At 42.5% G+C, this 16,692-nt stretch overlaps 5 protein-coding genes across 9 annotated transcripts in view; 2 read left to right on the top strand and 3 right to left on the bottom strand.

Annotated features, from left to right (window-relative positions):
* Positions 1-4,379, bottom strand: part of LOC108601873 (RNA-binding protein Nova-1) — a 28,318-nt gene extending 23,939 nt beyond the window's left edge. For 2 of the 4 annotated variants that reach the window (XM_017989842.1, XM_017989843.2), the window contains exon 1: positions 864-1,405. Coding sequence is in view for 1 of the 4 variants with exons in the window: in XM_017989843.2 (XP_017845332.1) it covers positions 864-885 (22 nt within the window). In the remaining 3 variants the exon portion in view is untranslated. Of the gene's footprint in view, positions 1-863; positions 1,408-4,341 lie in introns of those variants that run through there. The other 2 variants (XM_017989840.1, XM_017989839.2) reach the window with 2 other exon arrangements.
* A 630-nt stretch (positions 4,380-5,009) lies between these two features.
* On the bottom strand, positions 5,010-9,522 carry LOC108604563 (alpha-mannosidase 2). The gene is made up of 6 exons (XM_017994092.1): positions 9,317-9,522; positions 8,824-9,208; positions 8,536-8,671; positions 7,023-8,477; positions 5,777-6,848; positions 5,010-5,716 (listed from the first exon to the last, which is right to left on the bottom strand). The coding sequence occupies exons 1-6, from the start codon at positions 9,428-9,430 to the stop codon at positions 5,534-5,536; spliced, it is 3,345 nt and encodes a 1,114-aa protein (XP_017849581.1). The 5' UTR covers positions 9,431-9,522; the 3' UTR covers positions 5,010-5,533.
* A 125-nt stretch (positions 9,523-9,647) lies between these two features.
* On the top strand, positions 9,648-12,060 carry LOC108601958 (two pore potassium channel protein sup-9). Of its 2 annotated transcripts, XM_017989944.1 has the most exons (6): positions 9,648-9,920; positions 9,983-10,135; positions 10,442-10,597; positions 10,788-10,849; positions 10,936-11,336; positions 11,396-12,060. In XM_017989944.1, the coding sequence occupies exons 1-6, from the start codon at positions 9,875-9,877 to the stop codon at positions 11,712-11,714; spliced, it is 1,137 nt and encodes a 378-aa protein (XP_017845433.1). In that variant the 5' UTR covers positions 9,648-9,874; the 3' UTR covers positions 11,715-12,060. The 2 variants fall into 2 exon arrangements, with proteins under 2 accessions (XP_017845433.1, XP_017845434.1); XM_017989945.1 differs by having other exon boundaries at positions 9,648-10,135.
* A 92-nt stretch (positions 12,061-12,152) lies between these two features.
* On the top strand, positions 12,153-13,922 carry LOC108603705 (tubulin beta-2 chain). Its single transcript, XM_017992745.1, has 2 exons — positions 12,153-12,665; positions 12,727-13,922. Exons 1-2 carry the CDS (start codon positions 12,273-12,275, stop codon positions 13,672-13,674), a joined length of 1,341 nt encoding a protein of 446 aa, XP_017848234.1. The 5' UTR covers positions 12,153-12,272; the 3' UTR covers positions 13,675-13,922.
* Positions 13,923-14,235: 313 nt separating this feature from the next.
* Positions 14,236-16,691, bottom strand: LOC108603704 (LMBR1 domain-containing protein 2 homolog). The gene is made up of 3 exons (XM_017992744.2): positions 16,497-16,691; positions 15,110-16,438; positions 14,236-15,056 (listed from the first exon to the last, which is right to left on the bottom strand). Exons 1-3 carry the CDS (start codon positions 16,665-16,667, stop codon positions 14,448-14,450), a joined length of 2,109 nt encoding a protein of 702 aa, XP_017848233.1. The 5' UTR covers positions 16,668-16,691; the 3' UTR covers positions 14,236-14,447.
* Position 16,692: the final 1 nt, after the last annotated feature.

Consider the following 16,692-nt stretch of genomic DNA (forward strand, 5'->3'; position numbering starts at 1 on the left):
AGAGTTGGAATCTCCAGTTGTTTCTCTTGTTGTTGTTGTTGTTGTTGTTGTTGTCGCAGCCGCGATTATGCCAAATAGGTTAACAGCCGTTTCGTGCCTTTTGCCTGAAATTTGTTGTTGTGTGCATTGCTTGTTTACATAAACCTTAACTCGTTTCATTACTCGACTCACAGTTGCTTTTTGTTTTAGAAATTTCTCTGGCTTGCTTTTGCTTTAGCTGGGCGGCTAAGCTGGGCTTTGTTGTGTAGTCTAGTGTAGTGTGTTGTGTTTGCCAGTGCAGCGGCAGTTTAACCCACATACACACACACACACACACACACACACACACACACATGTAAATTGCGCAACGGGTCGCTCAATTGAACGGGCAGCAACGTTGGGGGTTGAGCGCTTTGTGGGGGCTATGCAAATGAAACGAAGCGACAGACAGCGGACAATTTAATGCCTATTTGCATTTGACAATAACAACTACAACTAAAGCAACAAAATGTAGAATCAAGTGTCGAGGGTCGGGCTTTTAAACGAGTAAATGAATGATTAGACTAACAAGCAGAACTACTAGATAGAGCAAGAGAGCCAAAGAGCGAGAGCTGCTGCTCAGCTCAACTCAGCTCAGCTGAGTCGTGACTGATTTTGATTAGCTGAGATCGCTGCTTCCCAAGTATTCTATATAGTACTATATTCATTTCATTTGATTATGAAATTCTACACAAGTAAAACTTTGAGACGCTGAGAGAGAGAATCGAGTCTTGGACGAAAATAAATTCAACATAAATTATAAAAATATTATAGTAGTTCTTACAGATAGATTTGTAGCTTTTAGTTTAGTATATATGTATATATGGTATATATAATATATTCACCTTTTTGCAAGGAGTCGTGCATACAGCTGTAATTAATTGAGTGCGGGTTGGAACTACTATATAGTATTATATATATATTATTAGTAGTTGTTGGCTTGGTTTGCCTAGATTTTTGCCTTTCAGTATGTATGTATTAGTTATAAGTGTTTACACTTCTGTATAATTTAGATTTGTTTAGTTATATATACACCACATATATTGTTTAAACGATGCACGGGAATATTCTTATTAGTTAGATGACGACGCTGTTAAATTGTAATTGTAATTGTTGTTGTTGTTATTGTTGTAGCTCTCTGTTGTTGCTGCTGCTGTTGTTGTTGTTATTGTTGATGTTGTTGTCAAATCTTGAACATATTGTGTTTGTTTTTAACTCACGCACACTCTCACACTTAGACGTGGCAATTAACGGCATTCATTAACATTAATTGAGTGCAGGCAAGTGCATCAGCTCACGTGTATTTGCAACTTTAGAGTTCTGCTATCGATCTCGTATCGCATTGAATGCAATTCGCTTTGCACTTGCATATAATTACGTATCTGCTTGTTGTTTAATTTTAATTAAATATATATAGTACTTAGTTATATGTGCTATGTACGCTTTAGCTTTCGATTTGCGTATGCGTCACGCGGTGTCTTTGCGTGCTCGTCTTCGTCTCACGTTTGATTCTAATGCAAAAAAGTTCTGTTGCTGCTGCTGCTGCTGCTGCTGACTCTAGTGCTCGACTGTCGACTGCTGGGGCCTGCGCAATGAGCAGCAACTGGCTTCGGGACTACTCTTTCGCTCTCTCGAGAGAGAGCACGCGAGCGGCGCAGGTACTGTTAGCAGTCAGTGTAGGTGGCGTTCGACCATTCACACTCGCATTCAATGATTTGTTTAAGCAAATTGCACACATTATTTTAAAGCAAGCTTCCCACTCACTGCACTAGCCTACAAAATAAATGGCACATGGGTAAACTCAAGTCGCATATTGTACTGCAGCAAAAGCTGCGCGCTCTCTCTCTCTCTCTCTCAACGAGAATGTTACATCAATTCACATGTATGTGTGTGTATGTATATGTAAGCTATGTGCAACGTGCATACATCTGCCACGTACACGTGCTCGTCTGATCAGATTTTTATCTACGTGTGTGTGTGTGTGTGTGTGTATCTGTTGTAAGTGACTACTTGACATTTGGCTTCGCGCGCATTTCCTTACACATTCTCTCTCTCTTGCTTTTGTTTTATTTTATATTTATTAACACTCTGACATGCACTTTGTTTTTAAAATAAACATAAATATAATTCATTTGATGTAACATTTTGTTACTATTCAATTTATTTAGCTTGCTCTTAGCTCTCAAACAGTCACTCTCTTTTTCTCTCTCTGCCACGCTCTCACTCTTTGTGTGTTCTTGCACTCTCTTTTTTACTTGCTCTCTCTCTCTCACTCTCGCTATGTGCCTCTCTCGCACTGCGTGTGCCGTTATTAGGGCACTAGGTTTTCATGCAAACCTCGGAAAATTGCTGCACACTCACACACACACACACACATACACACAGAGGCACGTGTACATAATATGTAAGAGCACACACTGGCGATGACAGTTTTGGGGCAACTTTTGCATTTCCTGTGCCCCTATAAAAGAGCTTTTTATGCGAACGCCAACAAAAGTTATATCGTATGTGTTGTCGTCCATACGCCACGTTTGCCTTGAGAGCAAATTGAACTTCTATTGAATGCCAAACAAAATTCGTTTATGACATAATAAAAAATACTTCAATCGCACAAAGCTGCTCAGTTACTTATAGCGAAGAATGCTGCGCGTTTGTCATAGAGCCAAGGGGGGTTGTATGGGGGGAGGGCGTGCGGCGTACCCAGCTGACAAACATGAAATTTTTGATTTGTTGTTGCTGCTGTGAGTTCGGGAAAATAACGAGAAAAACTCGTTGGGGCAAACAAACGAAAAATATTTAAATAATATATAAATTATGTATACGCGCTGTGCTGCTCGCTGCGCTTTATCAATTTCTATTGCAGCGAGAAGAGAATAAGATGGAATGAAACAGAGAGTGAGAGCCACTGACTCTGTGAATGGTAGAAAAAGCTTAGTCGCTGCTAGCTCACGCATACACGTGCACGTTGCCTTATATGTATGCGTGTCTGTGTGTGTGTGCTTTTGACACACTTTTTTATGACGTCGTTGATTTAAATTTTTCGTTTGTTCGTTCACTCAGCTTCAGAGCATTTTAATTTAGTTGTGTTCTCCTGTGTGCTAGCGCTTTACTTTACTTTTCGACTGACATTTGACCATTGGAATGAGCCGAGCTAAAGCTAAAGTCGGTTCTGCCGTTGCCGATAATTAACACATGTTTCTTGATTATTGCGGTTGCCATACGATGCTCTATTGCTGTTAGACCAGCTGCTTCCAATAGGTGAATTCCTATTGGAAGATGCACATATATGTGTGTGTGTGTGTGTGTGCGTGTTTGCGATTAGATTTATAGTGCTAATTAAATTTTGTCACACTGACCAACGCCACCTTTAAAACTAGCGCATTATGAATTTCGTAAACACACACACACGCACACAAGCGTCCGTATGTGTGTGTTTCTATAGCTTTTGCTATATGTGTGTTTGTGTGTGAGTGTGCTTGGGTGTCAGTATTTATGTAACCAGCATGACAGGCAAAGGCAAAGGCAAAGAGCGAGCAAGCAAGCGCTCATGCCAAGGCATACATAGATACTTTTTGGCATTGAAACAAAACGTAGTTCACAAAAAGCGCGCACACACACACACACGCATACACAGGCGTACGTACATATAAAAGAAATAAATACGAATCTCACAGATACGCGCACACAGCAACAAAAACTTAGAAGACGGCACAAAGAACGTAGAAGAAACTAACGTGCGACGCATAAACACACAACCACGCTTTAACATATACACACACACACACACATATATACACTCACACACACACACCCGTGCACATAGAGCTTAGATACATATGTATATGTATCTGAATGTGCTCACAAATATAATTAAATGTTCAAGTATATGTATGTTAAGCGCGTGTGTGCATTATTTAATTAAATACTGTTCGTACTATATATATACATATATATGTACGTAAGTCCTCTATGTATTTGAATTTAACAACAACAACAACAACAATAGCAACAATAGCAATGGCAACAACATCTGTATCTCGTTGATTATGCGCTAGCAATTTATAACACTCTTTATAATCAAAAGAATTCTCGATTAGATACGATATATACGATTTGAAGTTCTTTTTACATTGTTGCTGCACCTTGTGTGCCACTTTTTAGAATTTCTTTTGACATTTTATGCAACTGTGCATGGTTATTTGTATTTTATTGATTGTTTTCTTATTGTTGTAACAGCAGCAGTAGCACTCTTTGTGCCTATTTCTTTAACATTTGGCTTGCTTTTAAATATACATATGTATTTAGCATATAAACAAAACTCACTGATGACGACGCTCTGACTCTGACTGAACTCAACTGAACTGGACTGGACACTGAATGTGCTTGGCGTATCTGAAATTGTTTTGTCGTGCTTGGTTCTCTCACTCTCTGGCTCTCTGTCTCTCTCTCTCTATTGCGCTCTCTTGTAGCAGCTGAGATTTCCGTACAGAACTTCGAATTCCGATGGTTAGTCAGAGTCAGTGGTTGACACAAATACAAATACACAAATACAAGCAAGCGAGAGCGCCAACGAGAGAGCGCACATTGTGTAAATGTATCTGTGAGATAAAATTTTGCTTTCATTGCCCAGCGCTCCACTCTCGCTCTCCCGCTCTCTCTCTCTCTCTCTCTCTCTCTCTCTCTTTGTGTGGCGCTGTTTCGTTCGCTCACAACCACTGTGTGCTCAAGTTGGATTTAATAAGAATACCCACTGTGCATTTTCCAAACAGAGCACGCGTTGCACGTTCACGTCTTCAGTTGCACTCTCATCTTCCAACTAGAAAAATGCTGATAAGATGCAAATCGAACCAACTCCATATATGTATGTTGCTGTCAAGTCACTGATAATCAGCCGACTTAACAATGACTGGACTTTATGCCTGTCAATACTAAAAGTAACGCCCCAAAACTCCCAAGTCATGTTCAAGATAATCAGTTGCTTTTTAGCATTTACACTTATTAATAGTTTTATTTGAATAGCGCTAAAATGAACAATACTAACTGAACCCATTCATCGAACGCTAGTTAAATCTAATTCGAGTTTTTATTCTGTCACAGTTTGAACGGGTCCAATAATATTGTTATTACACATAATTCGAATTGCAGTTGCGATTTATCACTTATCTTATAAAAGATTAAAGTTCTAGACAATATTGCAATATCATTAGGTTACGGTTACATGTATGATTGCTTTAAATCGCAAGAGATTCTACAAGTATCACACTAAAACAAAATTAAGGACACGAAAATAATAAAATCAAAATTCCCTGTGCTAGTGGTGCTCGGTGAGATATTCAATAACAATTAAATTAATTACAAACATATAGGTTTACGTAACTGAGATTCGCATACGTATGTCATATGGGGTTTGGTTAGTATTAAAGTACGTCAAATAAACAATTTCGCGTGCAGTTTAGTTTGCTTTGTCAATTATGCTGAATATCTTTTGCTATTGCTTTTGCAGTTAAGCTGAAATTCAGCTCTCGATGTCATTGTCCGTGCTGTAGCTTATTACATAGGCAGCTGTGTCCATGGGGCACAAAGGCGCAGCCTTCTGCTGTCTGAACTCTTCCAGTTGCTGTAGGAATGTAAGCGTCGTGCGATGACAGCTCACATCAGATTGGGCAGCAGCTTCAGGCAGTAAGTTGCACGCATTAAACTGTAAGAATTAAAGTTATTAGCAACATTCACAAACTGCTATTTTGAATAAGTAGCTTACCTTATCCGCTGGCAACTCATTGCCGCACTGAAGAAGCTGTGTGCGATGCAGCACGCAGCCAACTCTTTGTGTCTTAGACGTATATTTGGACAGACGACGCACTGTAACTACATCCAGGTCTTCATTGGCCACCATATGATCGCTACCGTACTGCGCCTGTACACCTGTCCATTCATTTTCAGCGTATATGAACTTGTCGAATGGATCCAGCAGCGCCTGCGAAGCTTTGTGCGCAGCTCTAGTCAAATAGCTGCCAGGATGCGCTTCCGATGGGCGCGCACAGCCCACAATCTTCTCCAGCACCAAGCGATAGGTATGCAGCACTGGCTTGTTGTCCAGCACGCCCTGTCCAAGGCCACGTTGATCATCGCTAGCCAGACGGCGATCTTGCATTATTTCAATTTCGCCCGCAGCCAGCGAGGAGCCACCCAAAGGCTGTCCAGTGAGCATAGTCAAGCGCAAGTCGGCGTCCTCAATAAATATAGCCGATGGCACTGGATAATAGTTGGCCTGCAGCGGCAGCTTCTCCAAACGTCGTCGCTTAATCACTTGCAACCCATTGAGGTCTGTGTAGAAAATGTCACCGCTGTCTATATGGGTCTGCAGTCGCATAACAATCTCCGTATTATCAGTCAAGCCTATGTCAACGATATTACGTATTTCGGGCGCACTGCCATCGCTGCGTAGTATGGTCTGATGCACCACATGGGGCAGGCCAACGCTAGCGAAGGACTCCAGCTTTCCCTCGCTTATAAGCACAATAGGCGTTGGACCTGCTGCTGTCAAGGGCAGTGCAGGGCCATTGGGCAGAAACAAATATGCGCCCGATTTATCGCCATGCGTGCGAGTGCCATACTTGAGGAACTTCAGATGCACTGGCGCATGAGGACTCTCTGGCTTCAGCTGCACCGACTTCAGCATGCCTTGCTCAGAGAATGCCAGCGTTGGTCCTTTGCCTACACGCAGCGAGAACTCCCGGTGATCAGCAAACTTGACTTCATGTGGATACGCACCCAAGTTCAGAGTGACTGGATTGCTGTTAAGTATCATATTTGTAGCATAGCTGGTGTGTCTGCAAAAAATAAGATAAATATATATACTAACAAGAAATCAGAAAATATGTATGAAAAACTTTCATACGATAAACCGCTTAAATCAAATTAGCAACGCCTAAACCAAATACGTAACAAATACAGACTCGTATTTCGTACTTTAACATAAAAATTGACTTATTTTCATTACTTACGCAGGCTTCGAGTCAGAGATTGAGAGCACATAAGTGGTCAGACCCATGGGTGGCACACGCGCATTAAAGATAATGCGATATTTTGTGGTGGAGCCTTGTGGGTTGACAGTTTTGCTGAGCGTGTCATGATGCCAGGTCCAGACAGGAGACACTTGTGCCTCGATTGCATTGCCAGCCAGGTCTGTAACGCCCACAGAAGGACTGGAGACATAAAAGTCCACTAGCTGCTCACGCCAATGTGGCAACGTGTTGTGCAGCACCACATGCTTGGTAGGCAGCTCCTCGCCGAGTATGATGGTGGTGCGGCTCTCCTCCACACCAACGCCAGGCCAACGCGAGTCGTCCAATGTGAAATAATGAAAGTTATAGTCCGGACTGTAGAGTGTGGGCTTAGTGAGTAGCTTATATACAGCCTGTTGCATGACAAATTGGCAGGCTTTGAGTGCCTCCACCATGCGCCGCTCATAGTCCTGCACCACATGCGTTTTGGCGGTGCCCGTGATGCCATCGTGATGCTGAAAGAGCGACAAATCCTGGCGTGCTTGCTCAAGTCGACGACTGAAGCTTGTATCCCAGGTTGGCCAAGCGTGTAACATTTCTGCAGCTCGCACATAATGCATGAGCACGCGATCCATGCGCTTATGATATGGACGTGAAGTATAGTAGCCACTCCAGTAGTTATCGGCGCGATCTGCATAAGTGAAAAAGTCGCCACTCAGAGTTGGGAATTGTATATCCGCTGCGCGATGAACTGCATCAAAGTACTGCTGCAAAGTGCCAAATTGTGCCTCCACATTGAACTTTGAATGTGCATTGATATGCTCGAATAGCTTCTCATAATTTACACGCTGTACGTCCCACTCGGTGTTTTGCTTATAACGAAAATCATCGCCCAACGGCACTAGCAATACATTCGTGCGATATAGCTCAGCTTTCTTTTTCCACTGATCCACCAGCAACTCAGACATGGCATTCACATTATTATCGTCTATAGGACGCGGCGGCACACGCCAGGGACAGTTCAGCCCGTATCCGTTCATACGTTTGAAATCAAATTGACAGCACACCTTGGGATCCGGGCCACAGGTGTGCGGTATATCATATGAGTAAAAGGGCATCATGTGCGTAAACAGCGAAGTACTGCCGCGTATATCCCACAACTGTCGCCAGTGAAATTCTAGCTGACGCTGCAGTGCTAGCTCCTTCTTTACTGCATAATGCGTGCGCTGTATCAAGAGATTCTGGAAGCCGCTCTTCTGTAGTATGTACGGCAAGCTGGGACTGTGCCCAAACGGATCAATGGACCAGGAGGATATTGGAGTTACATTTAGATGCTGCTTTAGCCAGGTTTGGCCTTCGGTTAACTGCAGCAACACGTTGCGCCAATGAGAGTTCGCCTCATCCGGCATAACCCAGCCACCAGTAACAAATTCCAGTTGCCCTTTTTTGACAATTCTGCGGTAGAGTTAAACATTAATTTACACCGATTGAAACATTAAATATTTCTGCTTACAATTTCATTTGTTGCTTCTTGTGCTCGCCCAAGTCTTCATAGAAGCGCGCAAAATATGAGATTTCTGCCCAAATGAATTTCATATCTGGGTTCTCGGTAAGATGACGCAACGCATTTGATAATATATGCTTTGTCTCTGTTAAAGCAAATAAAAAAACAATGAAAGCATTGCAAATTAATTAGAAATTCAGGGCTAAAAATTGCTGATAAGCATTGATAATGCTAATGGCAAAGCATGGTATATTTTAATTTCTTTAAAAGGTTTGTCATGTTCACTGCTCTCTTTACCAGTATTATAATAGTCCTCAAAGGTTTGTATCCAGCCAGGATCATTGTGCGAGTGCGGCACAACAAACACATGCAGTCTGTGATGATTATTGTACTGTAGCGGATCGTATTTAATGTTCCAGCCTTGCTTCCACACACCCCCATCCACATCGGCAAAGGACATTTGATCATAGAGCTGCAACATTTGAACGTCCACTTCTGGCACCTGATGCACATCCATGCATACGCCATTGTCAATCTCAATCAGTTGATTTCTGTTTAGCTGCGCTTTATCCTTTGCCAATCTCTTGGCTATGCCCTCGCGCATATTTCGCACCTTCTGTCCGCGTTCTTGCAATCCATCTTTGAGTTGTTGCAATTTTTGCTCAAATCCGCTAAAAGTTGGCTATTAAAATATATTTAAGCAAGCATTAGCATATTGTACACATCAGCGAATTACAAACCAAATCCATTATTTCACACATACTTGTGTATGTATGCATATACACGTTACCTTTTTAGAATTTGCAGCCGGCGCTGCAAAATTTAATATAATGTATAGGCTGAGGAAAATAATTAAACAGCCGCAGCAAATAATTAGCGCGAAGCGTCGTCGTATACGCAACATGTCTATATTACTTTAGCATCGATTGTCACCAATTCAGTTAAAGTGCTGCAGGCACAGCTATTTAAACTTTTGAACGGCTTGCGTTGTCTTCTTTTTTTTATAAACAAATGCAAAGCGAAACAGATAACGATAGCACGTCGATAGGCATGAAAACTCTGCGGAGCTGCCACTCTGTTTTAGAAATGCAAGCTGACAACCCTATCTGAGTTATCAATTGGCCTGTAAAAAGAAACGGTTTTTTCGCTATTTTGCAAAATTAAATTGCAGCTGTATAGGATAAATCCAACATATTAAACTGGCAGAAATGCTAACATCAGTCTGAGCTCTTATTATTACTTGTATATAGACAACTGCTCGTAAATCAGGCGCTCAGAAGTAGAAAATTGTGGATGCTGCGTTCTCGTTCGCAGCCTTATCGATTTTAACAGTGTCCCTTATCCACACATGCAACAAATGCTTAAGGCTTTCGCACGCTTGGAAGAAATTGACCGTTAAGTTTCTTGCAGCATTAATTGGTGTATTTTAATGCTAATTGAGAATTACGCGGTACAGTTTTCGAATTTGTTGTCCATTGCATCATGAAGCGGCAAAATGTTAGAACGTTGTCCTTGGTAGTATGCACATTTACCTATTTGCTCATCGGAGCGGCAGTCTTCGACTCGCTTGAATCAGCTACTGAAGCGAAGCGTTGGGAATTTTTGCAAGGTACAAATATATATTTTCAATATATATCCCCGGCAAGAACCAAATGCACATCAGTCCACTCACATGTCTGCTCTTCATGCTCTTCTACACATCAAACACTTATTCAAAAAACATTTATTTATCCTCGGCAAAGTAGTATTTATAATTTAGACACTTTATTTAGTATCAACCAAACATTCTTCTTTAGATAAATCAATCTTAACTTGACTTTTGTTTGAAGCTTTCCATTTTATGTGGCTCTATTGGTTAAGGAAATTTATTAACTATATTGGAACTCGCATCAAATATTTTGTTTTCATATCGTAGCGGTGAAGAACAATTTTGTAACAAAATACAATGTGAGTGCCGAAGACTACCGGATGATCGAAATAGTAATAATCGAGAACAAACCACACAAAGCTGGACCACAATGGAAATTCGCCGGTGCATTTTATTTTGCCACTGTTGTTCTGGCAATGATTGGTAAATATCTCAAAAAATGTTCTAGAAATTTTACAATTAATGGGCCTATTTTATGGAGAGTTCTGAAAATAGGCCCAATGTAGCTATACTTTTTGTGAGTATTTTAATATGAAGTAAAACTTTGCTATACACTTAAAGGAAACCTCCATTAATCCCCAGTATTTCTCTTGCTTAAAAATAACTTTTTTAGGCTATGGACACTCCACTCCCACCACTGTAGCCGGAAAATTGTTTACAATGTTTTATGCGATGGTATGATCGATCCTAATTTTAAAGAAAGCTCCTTTTTAAACCCATTGCAACCAGAAATTATTGCTTATATACTCTTTAAATTATAGGTAGGAATTCCTCTTGGGCTGGTTATGTTCCAGTCGATTGGTGAGCGTTTGAACAAGGTGGCCTCAGTGATCATTCGACGTGCAAAGCGAGCTAGTGGTGCGAAGTCTACTGATGCCACCGAAATGAACCTGATGTTGGCCACGGGCATGCTATCATCAATAATTATTACAACAGGAGCAGCAGTGTTCTCTCGCTATGAGGGCTGGAGCTATTTTGATAGCTTCTATTACTGCTTTGTGACGCTGACAACAATTGGCTTTGGAGACTATGTGGCGCTGCAGAATGACCAGGCGCTAACCAGCAAACCCGGATACGTAGCATTAAGCTTGGTATTTATACTCTTCGGATTGGCCGTTGTGGCCGCTAGCATTAATTTGTTGGTACTGCGTTTCATGACAATGTAAGTACGATATGTTAAGCATAGTTAAAAAAAACTAATGCATGAATTGTGTATTGCAGGCAAGCTGAGGATGCTAAGCGTGATGAGGAGGAGGCACAGCATCAAGCAATTATTAACCAGGCTCTCGCCTTTGATGATAATGGCAAGCTATTGGAACACTACTGTATTACAGAAAATGATGAGAGAGCTTCCAATTGTCCTTGTACCTGTATGGATGGAACGCGCTGTCATAATCATCAGAATGATATTTTTGTTGATGAGGTTTTGTTTGATTATCCGGTTTTATTTATTGATCCTGTTATTTTTGTTGATGAGGAAATGCTAGAGCCAGAAGACATAGTAGAGAGCCCTATTTGCATAAAGCGTGCTTCCGTCTAATTACACTTACGATTAGTACACGATCAAAAATCTCACACACTCGTGATACAAAGCGTTGCCAAAACTTAGTACCCACTTAGATAAATCAACCACCCAAAATACTTGATGGTTGTTACACATACACAAAGCTCATACTTGTCATTTTACCCTCGTAATATAAGCGGTGATATATATTGTTTATGATTATTTTAAATATGAGAATTTATATATAAATTGTAGCTCACATAATACCAGAGCTCGTCTTCTCCCAAACTCCCAGATTCTTTACTTTATTAATGCATAACTGCGCCTAATATTTTACTCTAAAATATACTTATGTGTGTAGTAAAAACGGAATAAAATTCGAAATCATAAAAAATATGAAATGTGTCAAATCTATTTGAGGCGAAGTAGTCTAGCTCAACATTAGCATTTTTAATTTTAGTTCAGTCTCATTCCAACTTCGACTCGGCAGCGGTGCAGGCATAGCAAAAGGGGAATAATAAATTTTACGTAAATAAAACAATACGTAAAAAATTTAAATTATATTACACCAGATCGTACATTTAAGTCGTAACTATGCGTGAAATTGTGCACATTCAGGCTGGCCAGTGTGGCAACCAAATTGGAGGCAAATTCTGGGAAGTTATATCGGACGAGCACTGCATCGACGCCACGGGAACATATTATGGCGATAGTGATCTGCAGTTGGAGCGCATCAATGTCTATTATAATGAAGCCACCGGCGCCAAATATGTACCACGTGCTATTTTGGTCGATCTGGAGCCGGGCACCATGGACTCGGTGCGCTCTGGCGCTTTTGGCCAAATCTTTCGCCCCGATAACTTTGTTTTTGGCCAGTCTGGTGCTGGCAACAATTGGGCAAAGGGTCACTACACTGAAGGAGCCGAGCTTGTGGATTCTGTGCTAGACGTAGTACGCAAGGAATCGGAAGGCTGTGACTGCTTGCAGGTAAATGTGCATCGCTACTAATTATATATTGCTGTTAGTCCAATGCCGTAAAACCTAACAGGGCTTCCAGCTGACCCACTCGCTGGGTGGTGGCACTGGCTCCGGAATGGGTACCTTGCTCATATCAAAGATTCGCGAGGAGTACCCGGATCGTATTATGAATACCTTCTCTGTGGTGCCCTCACCCAAAGTGTCAGATACTGTGGTCGAGCCGTACAATGCCACCCTAAGCGTCCATCAGCTAGTGGAGAACACCGATGAGACCTACTGCATTGACAACGAAGCCCTGTACGATATTTGCTTCCGCACACTAAAGCTCACAACCCCCACTTATGGTGATTTGAACCATTTGGTATCCGCCACCATGTCGGGTGTAACCACTTGTCTGCGCTTCCCTGGCCAGCTGAATGCAGATCTGCGCAAGCTGGCTGTCAACATGGTGCCCTTCCCACGTTTGCACTTCTTTATGCCAGGATTTGCACCACTCACCTCGCGTGGCTCGCAGCAATATCGCGCTCTGACAGTGCCCGAGCTCACACAGCAGATGTTCGATGCTAAGAACATGATGGCCGCCTGTGATCCAAGACACGGACGCTACCTCACTGTTGCAGCCATCTTCCGTGGTCGCATGTCCATGAAGGAGGTCGACGAACAAATGCTGAATATACAAAACAAGAACAGCAGCTTCTTTGTCGAATGGATTCCGAACAACTGCAAGACAGCCGTGTGCGATATCCCACCTCGTGGTCTAAAGATGTCGGCCACCTTTATTGGCAACTCTACGGCTATACAGGAACTGTTTAAGCGTGTGTCGGAGCAGTTCACGGCCATGTTCCGTCGCAAGGCTTTCTTGCATTGGTACACCGGCGAGGGCATGGACGAAATGGAGTTTACCGAAGCTGAGAGCAACATGAATGACTTGGTGTCTGAGTATCAGCAATACCAAGAAGCCACTGCCGATGAAGAAGGTGAATTCGACGAGGATGAAGAGGGCGGTGGCGATGAATAATAAAACCCCCGAGCCTGCCTAACACACTAACTACTGCATCCACATACACTAGCGAGACAAGAACCGTAACTTGAACACCTACCCAATGCCGAATTGAAGAAACAAATGACCGACATTGCCTGTTTTATGTAATTATTTGTTACGTGATTGTTACATTAGTTATGCCCACTCTTTGATGCTGCTGAATAGTATACATATCAAAGAAAATATAGTTGCTATACAAATATAGTTGCTATACAAACTCAAAAGTTTTCTGTGTATGTTGCTTCAAACATAACGGGCTAACAGCAACCCTAGCTGTCAAATTAGTTGGCAATTGTCATGGGCATGACAATTAGTTGGCAAAAGCATGTCGACCAATTGGGCAGACACACCGGTCTCTTCTCGTATAGGTTGCATGCGTGGTCGCAAGCGTATAAAAATTCATCCAATATGGGAACTGCGGGACCAAAGCCACTTTAAAGCACCCAATGCACCAACGGAAACGGATGGAAGTAAAGCAAATTATGAGAACAGACGGTGCACAAGAGCAAACGTCAAGTTAATGGAATAGTGAACATCAATTCGCATGAGTTATTGCGCATTATTGCTGACATATTTGTTTTCATCAATGTGTCTAAGGCATATACATGTACATATATTTATTTGTGACAGGAACAGCAGCGACGAGACTTAAAAGAATAAATTAAAATTATGTTAAACCAAAACAACAGTTGAGATATTATAGAGATACATATGTATACTAATTGTAATTAGAATACTTCTTTCGAGCTCTAGACATCATCGAAGAGTCCTCTTGGCGGTGCTCCCACTATACGTCTCTCGTTTTCTGCCTCCTCTTGCTCGTTGGGCACCCGGAAGCCAACTTGCATTTGAGCACTGACGCCAAACCGATCGTTTATCTCCTCCGACAAAGAACGTGGTACACCCAGTGCTGATGATGAGGAAACTGCTGCATAATCATAGCCCACATCGCCGTCCCGAAGCAATCCATCAGCCGGTGTGCGATTGCCATTGAAACCAGCTGTGTTGCCGCCAGCACCGCCTGTGCTACGGTATTTACCCAAATAATCTTGGCTTGGAAGCGTTTCGCCGCGTGTGAAGTCACGACGTCTACTCATAGCCTCCTCAGCACGCTGGCGTCGTCGCTTCTCACGCGCTATTAAGTCCTTGCCTTCTTGCACCAACTCTGTGGCAATCGTTTCATGCTGCAAAAATTGCTGAAAGCCCAAGGCATTTAGTGCTCGGCTGCCCAGACTGAACCAGGTAGCTAAACAAAAGGCCAGCATGCACATGGGGAAGTAGATATTGAAGCCGTTCGAGATAATACCAATGACATCCATGTGACCCATAATTTGTGTGTAATCCGTTTCCATAATGCGCTATTGAAATTAAATCATTTAGTACTTGCTTTTTATAAGTTTTAGTGACTTACCTCCTGTATTATGTGAGAATCCATATGTATAAGACCCAGAAAGTTGAGACACATGGGCGGTGTGAGACGGCAAAGCAGCATGCCACTAAAGATCAAGCTGTGTTCATTGGTTTGATGATGGGGCGCCAAATAGTAGAGATTTAAAAAGCGTATGCGTAATATTGTGGAATACGTGCAGTAAAAGAAATACAGCAACACAATCATTGAGAACAACTCAATGGTGAAAAAGTCGTAGCTGTGCTTGGCCACATTGATGACATTAGCAAAAATGGAGAGCACTGGATGACTGCTGAAGAAGGTAAGCTCACTCCAAACCACCATTGCCGACATGGTGGCAGTGAGTACGCAGAGAGCTTTAAGAAAAGGCGACCTCAGCAGGCACTCCCAATACCATTGCACGGTAGCGCTGTAAAAGATTCTCTCGAACTGCGAACGTTGACGTGGAAACTCCGTTTTAAAGCGATGCTCAGCTGAGTGTATATTGCGTGCCACATCCTCCAAATGCAGCACTACGTTCACCTGTACGCTCCAGAGCGCCTCGGTGCGCTGCAGAGTTTGCAGTGATTTGATCACTTGCTTGTGTATGCGCACCAGCGCTTTCTCCGAGGGCACAATGGTTGAAGTAGTGCCACCCAGTCCATTGCCGCCGCTTCGTGCAAAATTGCGACTAGCGCGCTCTTGCAGCTCTATAGGCACTTTGCGAAGAATAGTCTCCACGCAGGGACGCAGCACGTGATTATTGGGAACAGCTCGACTGATGCACTGCAGCGACTCTAGCACGTCGTCCACATGCTCCTCTGCCTCTGCCTTATCCGTGCTCAGCTTGGCCGCCTTAAAGTAAGCATATTGCAACGTAAATCCCGGCTTAGCATTGTTCCACAACGAACGTGGCACCTCCACAAGCGCATATCCCAGCAGCAGCACTAGCAGAAATAAGCCCCAAGTATTAGAGGCCGACGAGGCGATTGCCTTTAGTTTCTGCCAGTCTAATGATATGCCCTTGGCGGCTATATAGATGAGCAGCACGCCACAGATAAACAGATAGGAGCCATAGTAAATTGCATTCTCAATAAGTGCCGACTTCAATTTGCCTTTGATGGTGAAGTCTCCTGCCTTTAGATACGACTGCATCAGAGGCATAATCAACCAGGTTAGAAACTGCGAGCTCCAGTAGATTATACGCCACAAATTGCGTAGCACATTCTCCGGAAGCATGCCCCAAGGCTCTTGGCACTCTTGCGGCACTGCTAATAAATTTACAATTGTGGTTACGTTGCTGTCAGTAGACGCAATTGGTTGGTGCTCCATAACACATTGTCGATAGAGAGTCTGCAAATAAGAATACACGAATTAAAACGATCTCATTTTTATTCTTTGCAAGACTCACCGATGTCACATCCAGCGGTATGGTGAATACGATGAGAAATGAAAAACACCAGGCTGTTAGCACAGACAGCGTGACAAGGATATGCTGACGTGGAATGTTGCCATAGCGATAGAGAAACACGCTGGCCAGAAATAAAGCGGCGAAAATGGTAAATGTCAGCAAGTAGGCCATCTTAAATAAACTGTTTTTTTGCGCT

This window comes from Drosophila busckii, chromosome 3R (assembly GCF_011750605.1).
Source record: "Drosophila busckii strain San Diego stock center, stock number 13000-0081.31 chromosome 3R, ASM1175060v1, whole genome shotgun sequence".
Lineage (NCBI taxonomy): Eukaryota > Metazoa > Arthropoda > Insecta > Diptera > Drosophilidae > Drosophila > Drosophila busckii.